Source organism: Cantharellus anzutake (genome assembly GCF_015039405.1).
Source record: "Cantharellus anzutake strain C23 chromosome Unknown EI90scaffold_96, whole genome shotgun sequence".
Lineage (NCBI taxonomy): Eukaryota > Fungi > Basidiomycota > Agaricomycetes > Cantharellales > Hydnaceae > Cantharellus > Cantharellus anzutake.
The window spans coordinates 144252-159437 of NW_024067046.1; the positions used below are offsets into that span (position 1 = coordinate 144252).

Below are 15186 nucleotides of genomic sequence, written 5' to 3' on the forward strand. Positions count from 1 at the left end.
GGATCGGAGCCCTGCATGCTAGACGTTTAATCTCATCAAAGCATTTCTGGTGGAGTGGTGTCCACCTGAATGTCTGCTTGTTTGAGCAGATTGTTTGCAGTGGTCCTGTGTAGCCACTAATGTTTGGCATGAATATCGATAGATATTCTACCATTCCCAGGAATCTTAGGACACCTGTGTGGTCTACTGGCTCTCACCAGTTGCGGATTTTTTCCATTTTATCCACTTGAGCGTGGATGCCCTGTTCATCCACGCAGCTTCCTAGAACGTCTAGGATTGGGGCAAATGGCTGGAATTTTTTCCGGCTTATGTAGAAGTTCGCCCCCTTTAGGCAAGTGAACAACCACAATAGTGCCCACCGAGCTTGTGCTGGTGAATATACCGTCGAACCAGACGTGTAGGCATCTGCCTACTTCTCCTCATAGTTCCCAGGTCAGTGTGCGCTGGAAGGTGCAGGGAGCATTGCAGTCTCCTTGCTGCATCGTGTTCGAGTTGTACGTCCCATGGGGCGTAGAGAATGTCGTTCTATGGACGTCATCTGGATCCATGCATATTTGTTGGTACGTGTCTGACATATCAATGTTGGATTGGTATGTTGCTCTGGCAACTGATTCTTGGATCAGTCGCATGTCTGGCATTGGTGTGACGTCAAGGATCATGTTTGAGTTACGATTCCTCACGTCTATTACCGTGTGCAAAGATCCATCTGCTTTGCGGATACACAGTAGTGGGCATGCTCGCTCGCTGTTCACGGGATACCACCATCCTGCTTTTACATAGCGATCTATTTTGGTCACTAGTGCTTCCTGCAGTGCTGCAGGACATCTTGGGGTGTTTTCCTGAAATTTCTTGTTCGGATCCTTCAATGGGATTCAATGGTTCACCTCCCTCAAGGGAGGCATTTCTAATGGCGCTGGTGCCATTACAGTTTCGAATTTCTCTCTCCACCACTCCCTGAGTATTTCAAACTCGGGGTTGTTCATGGAGAGACCTTCCAGATGTGGTATGTCTGGAAGTTCTAGTCCTTCCAGACTAGGATTGGGCCAACCTTCAGGGTACTTTCTTTCGATTACCCTGAGGTGTGTTTCGATCCTGCCTCCCTGTCAGGGGGGCTTCTTTTTTGGTTGTTCTTGAGCTCTTGCTTGAGTTTTCCATCCGTGTGATCTTGTCACACAATCTTCGCTTACTCCAAGGGTGTCTATGTTGCCCTTGTTCACCGTTCTCACTTTGTGGGACCGGAAGTCTAAGCTTACCTGGTTTTTGTTTAACCAGGGGGTGCTGAATATGGCGTCATATCTATCGATGTTAATTACATCGAAGTAGTGTTTTTCTATGTGGCCGTTAATCTCAACGTCCACGTTTGTTCCAAACAGGATCTGTGATCTTGTTCCTTTCGTCCCCATTTGAAGGAGGACTGGGTTCTCCAATTGGAGAATTGGGATGTGGACCGCACAGACAAAGTCCGGTGATAAAGTGTCTGTTTCGGCTCCACTATCAAATAGCGTGTAGGCTTTTATGCCTGCTATTTTTATGTGAGCTGTCAGCGTTCTCTTTGTTGAGAGCAGTCTGTTTGCAGGGTATTTTCCTGCGTCTTTTGAGATGCGGAATTTCGCATCAAACAGGGGGGACTGGGTTTCGATGGACTTTTGGTCCTTCTTCCCTTTGTCCTTGTTTTCCTTGGGTACTTTGGTGTATTTCCCCAAGGCATCTGTTCTTGGTGCTTCCACCAAGGCTTTGGCAACTCTTTCGTCTGCTGTGTTTTCTAACTGGCGTGCTACAGCCAGTTTGATTTTGTAATTTATGTCGTCGTGATCGACGACTGACATTGGGCCCATCCTTATGGTCCCAACATTGACTTCCTCACCCTCTGAGTCCGTGAGTATTGAGGTCCTTCATATGGGTCCTCTACTTCAAAGCTTGATGCTTCGGAGTTACCAGAGTTGTTCTCTGGTTTCTCATCTGATGAGTCTTTCAACTCTTCTTCCATTGTGATTGCAATCTCCATGGCAGCTATGCACCTTGGTTTTTCATCGCTCGTTATATTGTGTCTTGGGCAATCTTTCGTTTGCCCTATTTTGCCGCATTTGCCACAAATTGGAACTGACTTTTGGTCAGTTTTCCTCGAGTTTTTTGAGGATGTATCCTCTTTCCATCTGGGTTTCAGCTCTTGAGCCTTCTTTCCTGATGGGAGGGCTCTACCACGGCCCTCAGTTGCCATGGTAGTTGTTCGGGTATAGTATCCTGATTTGTAGGCTGAAGACATTTTCAGCCTGTCGATTATCTCGTCTACACGAGATATTGCTTTTACCATCTCCTCGTTTGAGGAGAAGTCTGCTCTGATTCTATCATGAGCAATCATTTCCCTCTTCCATTCGAGGGGAATGTAGTTTAGGAACCTGTTAGACACTGGTCCGGGGTCGGCACCAAAGGTCGCCATTGCAGGCCGCTATAGGCTGTGATGCCTGTGATGCCCTGAACAAGGCCCGAGGGTAGGGCATTTGGCCTCAGCGACTCTAAAGGAGCGCTGTACCCCCTAGCTGTCTCTTGGCCCTCATTTCGGACTCACTGGGGTTGCCTTGTTGGGGTCAGGACTTAGGGGTTGTGGTTACATCGATATTAGAGCTAAAGTACTATAATGTAGTATACAGGATATATATAGGAGGAAGGAATGAATGGAAGCAGACCCGGGCCGAAGGCCGAAGGGTCTGGAAGCAAACATGAATAAGGGGCAGGGTTGGCTGCACAGCAGCCAGCAATGACCGAGGGTCAAAACAAACAATAACAGATAAATAAAGGAAGGAGTGTAGGGCCACGATAGCGGCAATGGTATCGTAGCAGCGCTGGACTCGGAGTTGGGCCGGAGTCGGGCGCGGGAATCATGGTAGTGGCCCTGTAGGGGCCGAGTGGGCGGGGTAGGGCGGGAAGGTTGGTGTGGCTGTGGGGGAGTTGGCCAGGTGCAGGGGAGCCTAGGGGCAAGCAGGGGAGTGAGCAGGGAGTCCTCAGGGAAGATAGGGCTGAGGTCAGGGCTCGCGCTCATGCTCGCATAGCGGGAATGGGCTCGGGCGGCATCGGGACGGGTGGGGAGTGGGCTGGAATGCACAGCCGTGACAGAACCTGGCATTGAAGGACACCTGGTCTGGCGGCATCACCATCTGGGACGCTGCTTTGGACAGTTCTAGGTAGAACTGTTTTAGGCCTTTCTCCACTTTGTATTTGACGTTGCGGTACTTCTTTGTCGTGTTCAATGCGGCAGAGGCTTTAATGAAAGTTCTCATCAATATGTTGAGAACTTCGAGGAACATGCCCTCGTCTCCTCTGAGGAGAGTTTCGTCTCGGAGTCTTATTCCGAGGTCGAACGCAGGCCCCCCAATCCACGAATCAAGCAGTCCAAATGGACTTCGTCGAATTGGGGACCTTTGCATCCTCGTGAAGCGAGGAATCCTAGTAGTTCTGTGAACCACTGCCAGAACGATTCCATGTCGTTCTCCCCTGACCATTTCTTGTCAGGGAATGCCGGCCCATTTTTTAGGGCTTCAGGCTTCACTCCTTCTGGGTAAGGAGTGAGTATTCTCACTTCGGCCATTCTTATGGCCTTTTCATACCATTTCTCCAGGTACTCCTCTTGCTCCCCTGCCTTCACGGGGTCGCTATCCAATGGAGATCTCTCCTTTGGGGGGGTTTTTGCTGGGGGAAATCTTCCTCACAGCATTTCTTTGGTTTCAGGCGAGTTCGCCTGAAGTTGTATTTGGATTCTCTCATTGTTTTGAGAGTGTGTGTTTGAGTTACCTCTCTGTTCGAGAGGTCTGTCGTAGGTGGACGTTTGGCCGAACCTTTGGTACATGCCAATTCTCCTCCTAATCTCTGAACGATGCCTTCTTTCAGCATCGTCTTCTCCTATCCTTGGGAGAAGGATCTCCTTAGCGTCTCTGTCGAGTCAAGTCGCTGATGATATTCCAGTGTGCTTTCACTGGTGGTTCTTTTCATGAGTTTTTCATGAGTTCTATTTATGTCCTGGACCGTGGTCCCGGGGTGTTTATTTGTTTCCTCACTTTTTTGTGAGAAGTTTATTTCTTTCAGCAAGTCTGTCTGTTCGCTGATTTTTTCAGTCAACACGTCAATTGCGTTGGCCATTCTTTCTAGAGTTATCTCTAGATGAGCTGTACTATTGTGGTTCATTTCCTTGATCTTTTTTTGGATCGAGTTTATTGCATTTATTATGCACGATTCCTGGTTTTCCAGGAGGAAGTTTGGTTGGGTGAGCAGTGACTCTCCCCAGTTGACATTACCGCTTCTGGGGGTTCCAGAAGGGGTTCTTGGAGTGAACACTCCATGCTCGCTTTGTTTAGGCAAGGCCATTGCGGAGGGTGCTTCCCTTTCATAGAGGGGTCTGTTCGCTGGTTTTTCCTTACTTTTCCGTAAGGCTTCCTCAGCGAACTCCCTCATTTCAGTTCGCCTCCTTTTCATTATCTCGGAGACCTCCTCTGAGGTTGGTGACCTTGCCTTGTCTGGCATGGCGTGTGGGAGTGTAAACAGTGGAAGTTCTTTTGGAGCTTCCGCGCTCTGGGAGATCCTGCTCTCAGGGCGTATTTTCGTGCCTTCTCGGGCTTTCAGCCTGAGAAGAAGTTGGTCTTCGCTTTCCGTCCTCCATTCGGACGGAACCTGGAACAAGTCCAGTAGTTTTTCGGATAGCCGATGCGGGGGCTCTTCCCTTTGTTTCCCTTTGTCTGCCTTTGGGGCTTGACTTGGGGACATGAGGGGGGACTCTGTCAGGGCATGCCTTTGGGTCGCTAGTGTAAGTAGCGCATTGCCACATGACCCATATCTCCATCAACTTCTACTTCTTTTCTTCCTCTTCATCTCCGATCTGATCTGATCTGCGGCTGTCGGTTATAATGCCGCATGATCTTCTATCATTCTTGATCTGATACTACCAGTTATTAGCTAGTTGACTAGTTACCGCCTCTACCGTGTATATATGACCGTGTGGTGGGATGGGCATGTCCCCCAGCTTTGATATCAATTAGGTTTCTGGGGCATCCTTCGTTGCGAGCACGCACGACCCTGACAGACTCCAGGGGATAGTTGGGCCCTGGGGTTTCCTGCGACTCTATCCGATCAGCTTTTTGGGCTGATCGTTCGGCACTTACGCGTTTATCGCACAAGTCAATCACCTTGTGAGGAGGTGAGGGAGCTTCCCCAGCTTGGGTTAGATCGGTATGTCGTGGAGTTCTAGGGGTATTAGGCCCCGCACTTACTCCACATAAGTTTCTAAAGCCTTCAAGGGCCAGCCCTGAGGTGGTTGCTACTGCCCGATTGTGTTGATCTTCATTGTCGTCTGATGATGGCTTTTGGTTTGAATCTCCCATGATGGGAGATTGCAGTTTCTTAATAAACTGCTCGTTTCTTTTTAGCGTCGCTGCAGATGTGACCTTGCCCTTGCGGGCGTGTTTAGGTGCCATAGGCACTACCGAGTCAGATGTTAAGAGCGGATAGTCTTTTGTGGGTTGTGTTGTAAAACACACCTCATACACTTAAAAAAGTGTGAGGTCTCTGGGGTAGCTCAGCACACAGAGCCGTAAGTGATACAAATGTGTGTATTTTACAGTAGTGTGTAAGCAGTTACCCAGAGGTTCCTGCTTACCCACGTGACTATATGTATCTAATTACATGTGGCTCGGGGTTCAGGGCTATTGCCCTGACAGTTCTAGAGAATGCCTCCCAGCGTTGTTGATGGTCAGGGAGACAAGCACCAGAGTTCAAGGGGGCTGTTACATGTGGATTCTGACAAGAGACTATGCCACATAAATGGCCCCTACTCCTTTCATGTTCTGCACAGAGTTTCTTTGAGTGAAAATTAAGTGGAAGGTTAGGGCATTTAGGCATTGCACAAAGGCAATGTCCCATGCAAATGCCATCCACCACAATCATATCAACCTCCTGATCATCATTAATTGTCACTTGCTGGTTGGAAGGAGTTAGCAAGGGGAAGTAAAAATAGTCAGTAGATCACATACTGCAGTTCCATCTTGCAGGGATCGGTATGGGTGGAAGCACTGAGCACACTGATGAGCAAGTGCACCTTGGATTGTCTTGACAGCTCCAGGGAAAATTTTTTCTTGCATCTTTGAAGCCAAAGCTGTGATGCTTGTGTGTGATGGAAGAACAAGCTCATGATTGGTAGCTTTGCACAACTTGAGGGACTCATGTAAGACAAATAACTTCCATGTATGCTTTGGAAGGAGGGAAATCTTATCCTTCCCATATCGCTGTGAATAGAATGATGCAAAGCCCTCAGATGACATATGTGCAGTATAACATAAATTGGACTGAGTTTGAGCAACTTGCCGATTAATCCAGATATTACCTCCAATGCAGAGATAAGCTGCATCAGGATTAAAGATATTGGTAAGTTTCCCATTGATGGAAGTGCAATAGCGATCTGGAAAGTGAGATGTATTGCAGGACTGGCAGTTTCCCTGTGCAAGCTGGCCAATGTAGACACCATTATCCTCCAAAATCCATATATCCACACATTGTCTAGTTTGCTTCAACCATCCACCACACACTTGGCAGTCAAAATAACTGGGTCCTAACAGGGTTGGTTGTGGATGAATGAGGTGTGGGTCTGAAAGGAATTCATGTGAAAGCCCAAGTCCATTTGCAGCTTCAAGGATAAGATAGTTCTGGGTCTTTTGGTCCAGTTGAGGAAGGGCAAGTGAGTCCTGGGAGAATAGGTGGGCACTGAGACGACGTATCCATACAGATGGAAAGTTGGGATTAAGGGTTGCTGGGGATTGGAGATAATGGTGATGGAGATATTCCCCATTGCGCAAGATGAAAATAAGAATAACAGCCATAGCATAGCCCATGATCCTTGGAGTTGCTGAGGTGAATGTCTCTGTGAGGCCCATTGCAGTTGAAGCATACACCATAGGCAGGAAACACAGGAGTACAAAGACATTGAAAACATTCCTCAATTTGAAAGGTAGGTACACATTGGATTTCCTAATGTTACAATCATTCTGCTCAAAAATTTGATTGAGAAATGACAAACTGAGAATTACTTATTCTGGTTTGGCTCCACCCCATTTGCCTTGAGATACTTGAGATATGTGATGATTTCTTGGAGGCTCTGAACCTTTGTCTCAGAGTTTGGATCATCATATGCATACTTGAGGTCCTTGACTGGTTCATTGTCCCATACTGATTCAAGACGACGTGCCCGAGGGTTGTTCTGGAACTCCATGTAGGTACTGTAGATGATAAGATGGCGAGCAACAGTACTGTCACTACAGGAAGTCACAGCGATATAGAGCTCTCAGAGAGGGACAACCTTTCCATGTCCAGGAAAGGAAGCAGGGATAATTGTTATAAAAATGGGGCCTAATTGGCCCATTTCTATAGCGTCCGGGTGCAGGAGGGGGCCGTGACATTGAGAAGATGTTACAATTAATGTAACAGATGTTGTAACAGTGGGGTTTACAATAACATGGACATCGGGTGTTTTGGGTGATAATAGTTGGTTAGGTTGTTATTATTTACATGTCACGTAATATTGTACTGCATAGAGCCCATAAGAGGCTAAAAATGGGAAAATCCCATTTCCATAACAATAATTGGAACAGATTGAGTGAACTCCTTCACAATTGCTAGTGTCTCATAAATGCTGCAAGCTGTTGTATGGTGAGAGTCCTTCAAAGCATTGAATTGGGCCTGCTTCTCCGTAGTTTGCCGCACCTTCCAGAGGTTACTGAGTTCCCCAAGGGAAGCCTTTCCAATTGTGGCAGAAGGGGCTGGTTCAGTAGGTGGTGTATATGGGATAGTGGGATTCATTGGATTGGGGTGAGGAATAGAGGGGCCAAGCTGAGTAGTTTGGGTAAGAGTGGATGTTGAGTTATAAATGTAAATAATCCTTCGATGTTCATGAAGAATATGGATATGATATGTCCTGCAAGAGTCACTCTCAACTTTTCCAAGTTGAATAGTGTCTTTGCCATCCAGGTATGAGATACAAGATTCATCTGAGTAAATCATTGGGAAAAAAATGAAACTTTGGGTTTATGACAACTAGAGATAGAAACTCACTTGTAATCTGATCAGTACCTAGATACTCCTGGGCAGTGGAAAGAATATCCTGCATCAAGACACTCCATCCATCCACTTCAACCTGAGTGGATGGCCAAGCGGCATGGCTATAGGGGGAAATTACATTGTTCTGTGGAGATGACCCAGGACCAATGAATTGGATTGTAACTTTCAATCCTAATAATGGGAGAGTTAATTCCTGGATAATGGGAGCATTTATTAACATTTAACATACCACTCAAAAGCTGAATAGTATCTTGTTCTTTGTTATCTTCGTCCTGTTTGTTTCTGTCTTCATCAACATCCTCATCACTGCTGGGGATATCGAACTCTTCAAAGTCACCAGTTGCATCATCTCTGCTTTCAGTGTCCACTGCACTTGGAGCAGTATCCTGTAATAATAAGGGTTTACTCTCAGGTATGTATTAAGTAAGTTAAAACTTACCGAAATTTGAAGAGTTGATTTGGACTTTGCTGATTCAGACATGGAGTCAGAAATTGCAGTGACTCCCTCAGCAAAGTGTGTTTGCTGAGTAGCACCCTTCCCTTTGGAATCCTATCCGAAAGGGTTGGGAGTTGATTTTTTAAAGTTATTTTTGCAAAGAAAAATTGGCTCACATCTTGTTTTGCTCTTTCTTCCTGCTTTAGCTGCCTGGACTGTAGAGGAAGGTGCAGTAGGGACTTTTGTTTCTGGGCTTGCAGCCCGTTTGCGAGTTCGACCTGGAGGGGCAATGGAGGGGCCCAGTGCCGGGTCATTATCATTATCACCTTCAGCCACAGTCCCAGTCCCAGTCTTAGCAGCTGCAGAGGTCATCTTAGTGTTTTGTCGCTTAGAGCCACTAGCCAAGGTTGAATCCTGGGCCTTCTTCTGGCTGCCTGAGGCTGGGGTGGGTTTCCCTTTGTCACGAATCCTGGTGCTCCTACGCTGCCCAGTCTCTGATTGTTGACCAAAAGGGTGAGCCATGAGAGGTGATTGATATTCAAGCTCAAATAAAGCACAGTAGGGTGCAGTGATAGTTGTGTGAGTGTGAGGTGGTAGCAAGCGCGAAAGTTTAACACAGCCACATGATGTCACATGACAGTTCATAAGCGCTTGTGACATCTCATGCATATTCATGCATGCTCATGACCCATCATACATGTTCATGGAGGATCATGAATGTCCATGATGCATCATGGAACATTATAGGATTTTACATGATGAGGAAAGGTCAAAATAAACATATGACACTCCATGACCCATCATGATGGGTCATGAACATTCATGAACATTCATGAATATCATGACCACTCATGAACCTCCATGAGGCATCATGTCAAATTGTGTCACCAGCCATCATGAACCTTGTCAGCACATGACAGACAGTTCATGACAATTTGTCACTGTCATGAAATTCAAATTTTTGAATGTAAAAAATGTCTGATTCAATTCAACTGTCATGACATGTCATGAGGGGTCATGAAATTTTGTGATATGTCATGACTCCTCATGATTTCGTGATGCAGGATTACACTTTTGGAGAGTACCTCCAGCACCACATCTTCTCTTGTTGATGCCATCATCGTACCAATTCCTTTCCCCCTTCTTGACATCATTAGAAATACTGTTCCAACCACTTACACATCTTAAATGCTCCCTCAAATGCAATATAATGTCATGCTTGCTGAGCTTTCATATCCCCCAAGATATGTGATGAATTCCAGTTTAATATTCTATTTCATGGGAATAATCCGGACCAGGCACATGCAACCTGGGGCTGTCTGTCTCTTTCTGCACTGCTGCAGTGCTGATGGAACAAGATGGGTGACCAACTGCCTGGGTCCTAACTTGCCTCTACCATGGCTGAGGTTTAAGTTGCTGAAGTGTAAGGGCACACCTGCCTGACCCCACTCCACCTGGTCCAGCCCCACCCAATCCCACTACCCTCACCCAGTGCCCCCACCCTCCTTCCTCCCTTCTTCCCTCCTCCCACCTCTCTCCTTCTTCCTTTCTTCTTTCTTCTTTCCTTTCTATTACACAGACAACTTTCCTTGCATTGATGTACCATTAACCTGGCTGCACAACACACCTGGACCCAGACACACTGGGTGATGCTGTAGGAGTGCATAATGGGTGGGCTCAATTTCATGGAACCTTATGCAGCAAAACGTCAAAATTGGGCTCCTGCACTTGTACATTATTAGGAAAAAGGAATCGTAGGAGGGAGTAATAAGAAAGAAGAAAGATGGTTTTCATACGAACCAAAAGAGTCTTTCCGCGAAGGAATTGGTTGAGATTTGGTGGAGAAATTCAACCTGAGATGTCCTCATGTGTGAAGTCCGTGCACTTGACCACGACCATGGGAACAAGGTCAAAAGTTGATGGAAGAGGACGATCTTGGGGTTATTAAATCCATAAAAATTTCCAAGGACTCAGTGTTGAATTTCACCCTAATCGGTGCAGTGGTTGTGGAGATATTCTGATTGTCAGGCATGATGGGAGTCACAGGACAATATGAACTGTTCAGATGCTCATGTGTGAGCTAGTCTCAATGAAAAATATGGGCTAGTCAAATAATATAAATGCTGAAGAAGTCATTGGAGGAGTCTTGGAATTATGGCATTTTATTTGGACCAAGTTTCCCTGTGCACGGATAATCGAGATATGTATACCGCTTCTGAGAATTCCCGTTCTCAGTCAAATCTCCACCAAATTTCACAAAATCGGTATCGTTAGAAAGCTTGGATAAGGAGAGTCGAATGGAATAAAGGGATGGAGGTTTGACACAGTGTTTGGAGTGGTATGAGGAAGTTTGTGTTCTCCTTTTCAATTTCTTTTGTTGTTTGGAATTTTATTCTAAGTCAATGGCACTTACCACCATTGTTGGTGGAGGCTTAGCTCAGCCAAACCCATATATTTCGGACTCTTTTCACAAATTGTATGATTTCTGTATGGATATATGTACATAGCGATTGAAACAGAATAGGCGATTTTCCCCCCCTCCTGCTACTTTTGAAGTCCATGTACTTGGGTGCTGTGAGTGGCCACACGATTAGTAAAGGGCTATCGTGACCTTTAGGGAAATCCACCATGGAAAGAAGATAAGCAAGAGTTACCAGAGTTATATATTTCCCCAAAATTTCCCCCCCCTCCTGTTGATTATACAGACCTGTTCTTACCGCAACACCCTTTCAGCCCCCTTTCTCTTTCTTCCCTGGCTTTTTGGGGAGTGAGTTGGAGTGCTACCTTCCATTTTCTGGAGACAGTAGCAGATTCCCACTTGCAACACCCTGCACACTGGACGCCCCTGGGATCTCTCACAGAGATACCTGGGCAAATGCAGCTGTGTGCGTAGATGATGTGGCACCCCCCACATGACCTTCAACCACATGTACATAAACACAGCCTAAGTGGGAACTGAGAAGTAACCTTCTCCTCACACTTCCCACTTTACTGTACCCACATGACCAATTTGTCAGAAAATCGTGAGATCGATCAAAAGCACGAGACTTGACATTTAAAACGCCAAAATTTGATGTTTCAACATGAATTTTGGCATCTAAACATTGTGATAAATTGTTTATGGCATTTTTTGATATTATTGAATGCATTTTTATACCCCTCAAACGCTCTGAATATGTTTTTAATAACTTAATAAATGTGTCATAAATGCTTCCTACAGCATCAAAATTGTCAAAAATCCATCTCATATAACACATAAAGTACCAACCACCACATCTAACCAATGTATTCTCATTGGCTGTTGGGTAGTTGTTGTAAATAAATGCCATGAAACGTTTCCCAGGTGTTTAAACGATATATGGGATTTGTCATATCCGTGCATACCCGACCCCGACCCGACTTCCGGACCTCCACCCTCTTCACCTCCGGAGTCATAACCTACCGCTGCCGTTCCGATACTCACCTTCGGTCCTGGCAACACACCTCCTCCTTACCTCTCACCACCCTCCTACTACTCCGCTCCCCCTTCACAACACCTCCACCCTCCCGTTATCCTCCTACGCTTCCCCCGTCTGCTCCGATACTCACCTTCGGACCTGACTACTCTCCTTTCCACCACTCCTTCTTACCTTACCTGTCCCCTCTCTCCTCCCTCCATTACTCCTCCGCCACCCTTCCGCCAAGTTACGACCTTCCACCGCTGTTCCGTACTTCGCACTCGGACACCGCTCGTACCTTACTCCGAGCCTCCGTCATAGTCCCCACCTCGGACTTTGACTCCACCTTGGCCTTAGTCCATTGCATTGGTGACCTCATACTACGTAAACACCATTGCCAATATTCCTCGGACTTCCAACCCCGCCTCCGTAACCTCTGTAAGCTCCGCAACCCCCAAGCTTCGCGGACCGCCTTCGGCGCTCTCGCCGCCTGTAATGTATTTCTCACATTTTCCCTTCATCCCTATTTGGACTACTGCTTCTTTCTATTCTAGCCAGTTAGTCATCATCCCCACTTCCCCTCATCCTCCTGCCCCTCTGGGCCTCGCCCTCTCTACCTCCTTTCGGACGTATCACAGGTCTTGCCCTATGACCTTCGGTACCGCTCCGCTCCCTCTACCCTTTGTTCCCGTTCGGACGTCTTCGTTCCGATTCGGTCACCCTTTGTTCTCTTTGTGCTTTTGCCCCTTCCATTATATATATCGGCACTTGTACATACTCGTTTTGGTTTAGTCCGAAATCGACCTGAAATGCCCCCAAGAGACTTCCTGCTCACCTACTGTGAAATTAAGGACCAAATGGACAAACAGCAATGGCACAGCACTCCGCTTGAGTCGCTGAGGCCAAGGTCCCTCCACGCTAAGTCTCCGATTCCACTCCGGAGTCGTCCGTTTCCGCCCCATTCTAACAGGATTTTCCGACATTACTGGTCATGCATCACATGCACCTTCCAGTCTGGCTGTAAGTGGGCTGTTGTCACACATCACACTGACATTCCAGTTGAATGATCCTTGTCACACCATTTTTTTGGCACCTAAGTGGCTGTGCGAAATCGAATTAAATTCAATGAAAACAAAAGCCATCTGCAAGGTAGTTTCTTTGGTGTAAAATGTATCAACATGAAAATTTGCCAGTTGGACATTTCCAGCACCACTGTGGCTGGTGTCACACCAACCTTGCCACCTCTTCTGGTTGCTTGTCACATGTCACAAGGAGAAGCCAGTTGACTATTTTGTGTCACACTCGGAACCTCAGCTGGTAATTGGTCATGCAGGTACAGTAGTCTAAGTGGCCAGGGATGCCCCTTTGTGCCAGGCCTGCTAGTATGTGCACCTGTGTTACACCCTATTGGGCCCTCAGTGCTGGGTGACACATTGTCAGGGCACACCTGCCTGACCCGGCCCCACCTGACCCAGTGCCCCACCATCTGCTCCTCCCAACCTCCCCCCTCTTCCCCTTTACTCTTCTCTTTCTTCTCTCCTCTCTCTTCTCTTCTCTTTCCTCTTTATTCTTTTCTTATCACACAGACGACTTCCTTGTATCAATGTACCATTGACCTGGCTGCAGTGTAATGCACCTGGACCTGGACACACCAGATGACCTCCTGCATACTGGACGCTCCTGGGACCTCTTACAGAGGTACCCGGACAGATGTGGCTGTGTGTGTAGATGATGTGGCACTTCCCACATGGCCTCAACCACATGTATATAAACACAGCCTAAATGGGAACTGAGAAGCAACCTTCTTCTCACACTTCCCACTTTAGGCAAGTAGCTTACATTTCCCTTGTTAATAACAATAACACACTTCCCACTTTGGCCTGAGTGGCCAGGGACCCTTGTCTGCTTCGGGCCCATTGTTACATGCACCCGCATCACACCCTACTGGACCCTCAGCCCTGGGTGATACACCCGGGCACTCTCGACCCCGGGTCGGTCCCTGACACACATCCAGGCACTCTCAACCCTGGGTCACTCCCTGACATGAAGCAGGGGGAGTTCTGTTTACTCCCCCCACTTGCTTGTCTTTGCACTTGTGCTCAGTGTCACTGGTATGTTTCCCCCAGTGTAGCAGAGCTTCTAACTCACACTCACTTGCCAGTTACCTCTAGTTATCATGTGGTTATCACTTTATATTTCATTTGTCACTGTTTCCTGTAAGCTCACTTTGAACCCCTTGTTCACCTTTTTTGTGCATCATTCATCCTTAGCTCCTGTCCATGCTGCTTTTCATTGTCTACCCTCCACCTCCCAACTCCTCCTTTGGCTGTTAAATTTTTCCTGCTTTCTTAAACTGTACTTGGTGTATTGCTGCAGCTGATCCTTGCCCTTTGTATCCTGAAAATCAGCATTCTGCATGGCCCATGTTGGTCAGTGATTAGGCCTCAGTGTGAAGTGGAATTGGTCCCAAATATCAAGAATATTATGGTGAATTTTCACAGGAGAAACTGATTAGATCCTCCTACAAGACAGGATTTCATGATGGGATTTTGGTCAAATTTGTGAAAAAGGTGGGACTCATCACATGTACCAGGCCAGGAGAAAATTGTGTTTTATGGTAAAACCTCTGTCATGTGGCAGATGCAATATTACCACAGATATACTTTTCTCAGTGCATAAATACAGGGGAAAGCTGTTGCAGGGGTCATAGGTCCCAAGTGCAAGTGGGTCTCAGAGAGATAGAAGTATAATCAGTGTAGATGGTGGGGAGATGGCAGGGGAATAATAGTGGGGTGATGGCAACAGAAATCCCTTCGATGTTCTATATCCTGGAAGAGGTCATATTGTGCATAGTAGAGCCCAATCCACTCAAGCTCATTATGGAATGGATTCTGTGGTTGTGTCAGGTTTCATTTGCAGCTTACGAGCCATCCATGCATACCTCCATGCTAAATTCTCACCAACTCTCAACATTTTCATCCACACTTGATGGGGCCTCCCTGGTCAGAATCCATCATACTGCTGCAGCCCATTCATCATTTGAGAAAGCTGGGTGCTCCTTGGAGCAACCCTCTGGCCTCCTTGTCAATGTAACCTCCAGTCTCACTGGAATGCTTCTGTGTTCCCTGAGGTACTTGCTCACTGCTTGAGAAAAATTGTCATGGAATTTTTGGTGGTAATAAGAGTAGGTAGCTGGTGATTTGTTGGGATACAAAAATTGAA

General features: G+C 46.8%; 2 protein-coding genes across 2 annotated transcripts; both read right to left on the reverse strand.

Moving 5' to 3' along the window:
- Positions 1-5975: 5975 nt before the first annotated feature.
- On the reverse strand, positions 5976-7246 carry EI90DRAFT_3133025 (uncharacterized protein; the record flags this gene model as incomplete). The annotated part of the gene is made up of 2 exons (XM_039064538.1): positions 5976-7005; positions 7065-7246. The coding sequence occupies 2 exons, from the start codon at positions 7244-7246 to the stop codon at positions 5976-5978; spliced, it is 1212 nt and encodes a 403-aa protein (XP_038909838.1).
- A 335-nt stretch (positions 7247-7581) lies between these two features.
- On the reverse strand, positions 7582-9049 carry EI90DRAFT_3133026 (uncharacterized protein; the record flags this gene model as incomplete). Its single annotated transcript, XM_039064539.1, has 6 exons — positions 7582-8021; positions 8086-8262; positions 8321-8477; positions 8531-8641; positions 8704-8805; positions 8864-9049. The coding sequence occupies 6 exons, from the start codon at positions 9047-9049 to the stop codon at positions 7582-7584; spliced, it is 1173 nt and encodes a 390-aa protein (XP_038909839.1).
- Positions 9050-15186: the final 6137 nt, after the last annotated feature.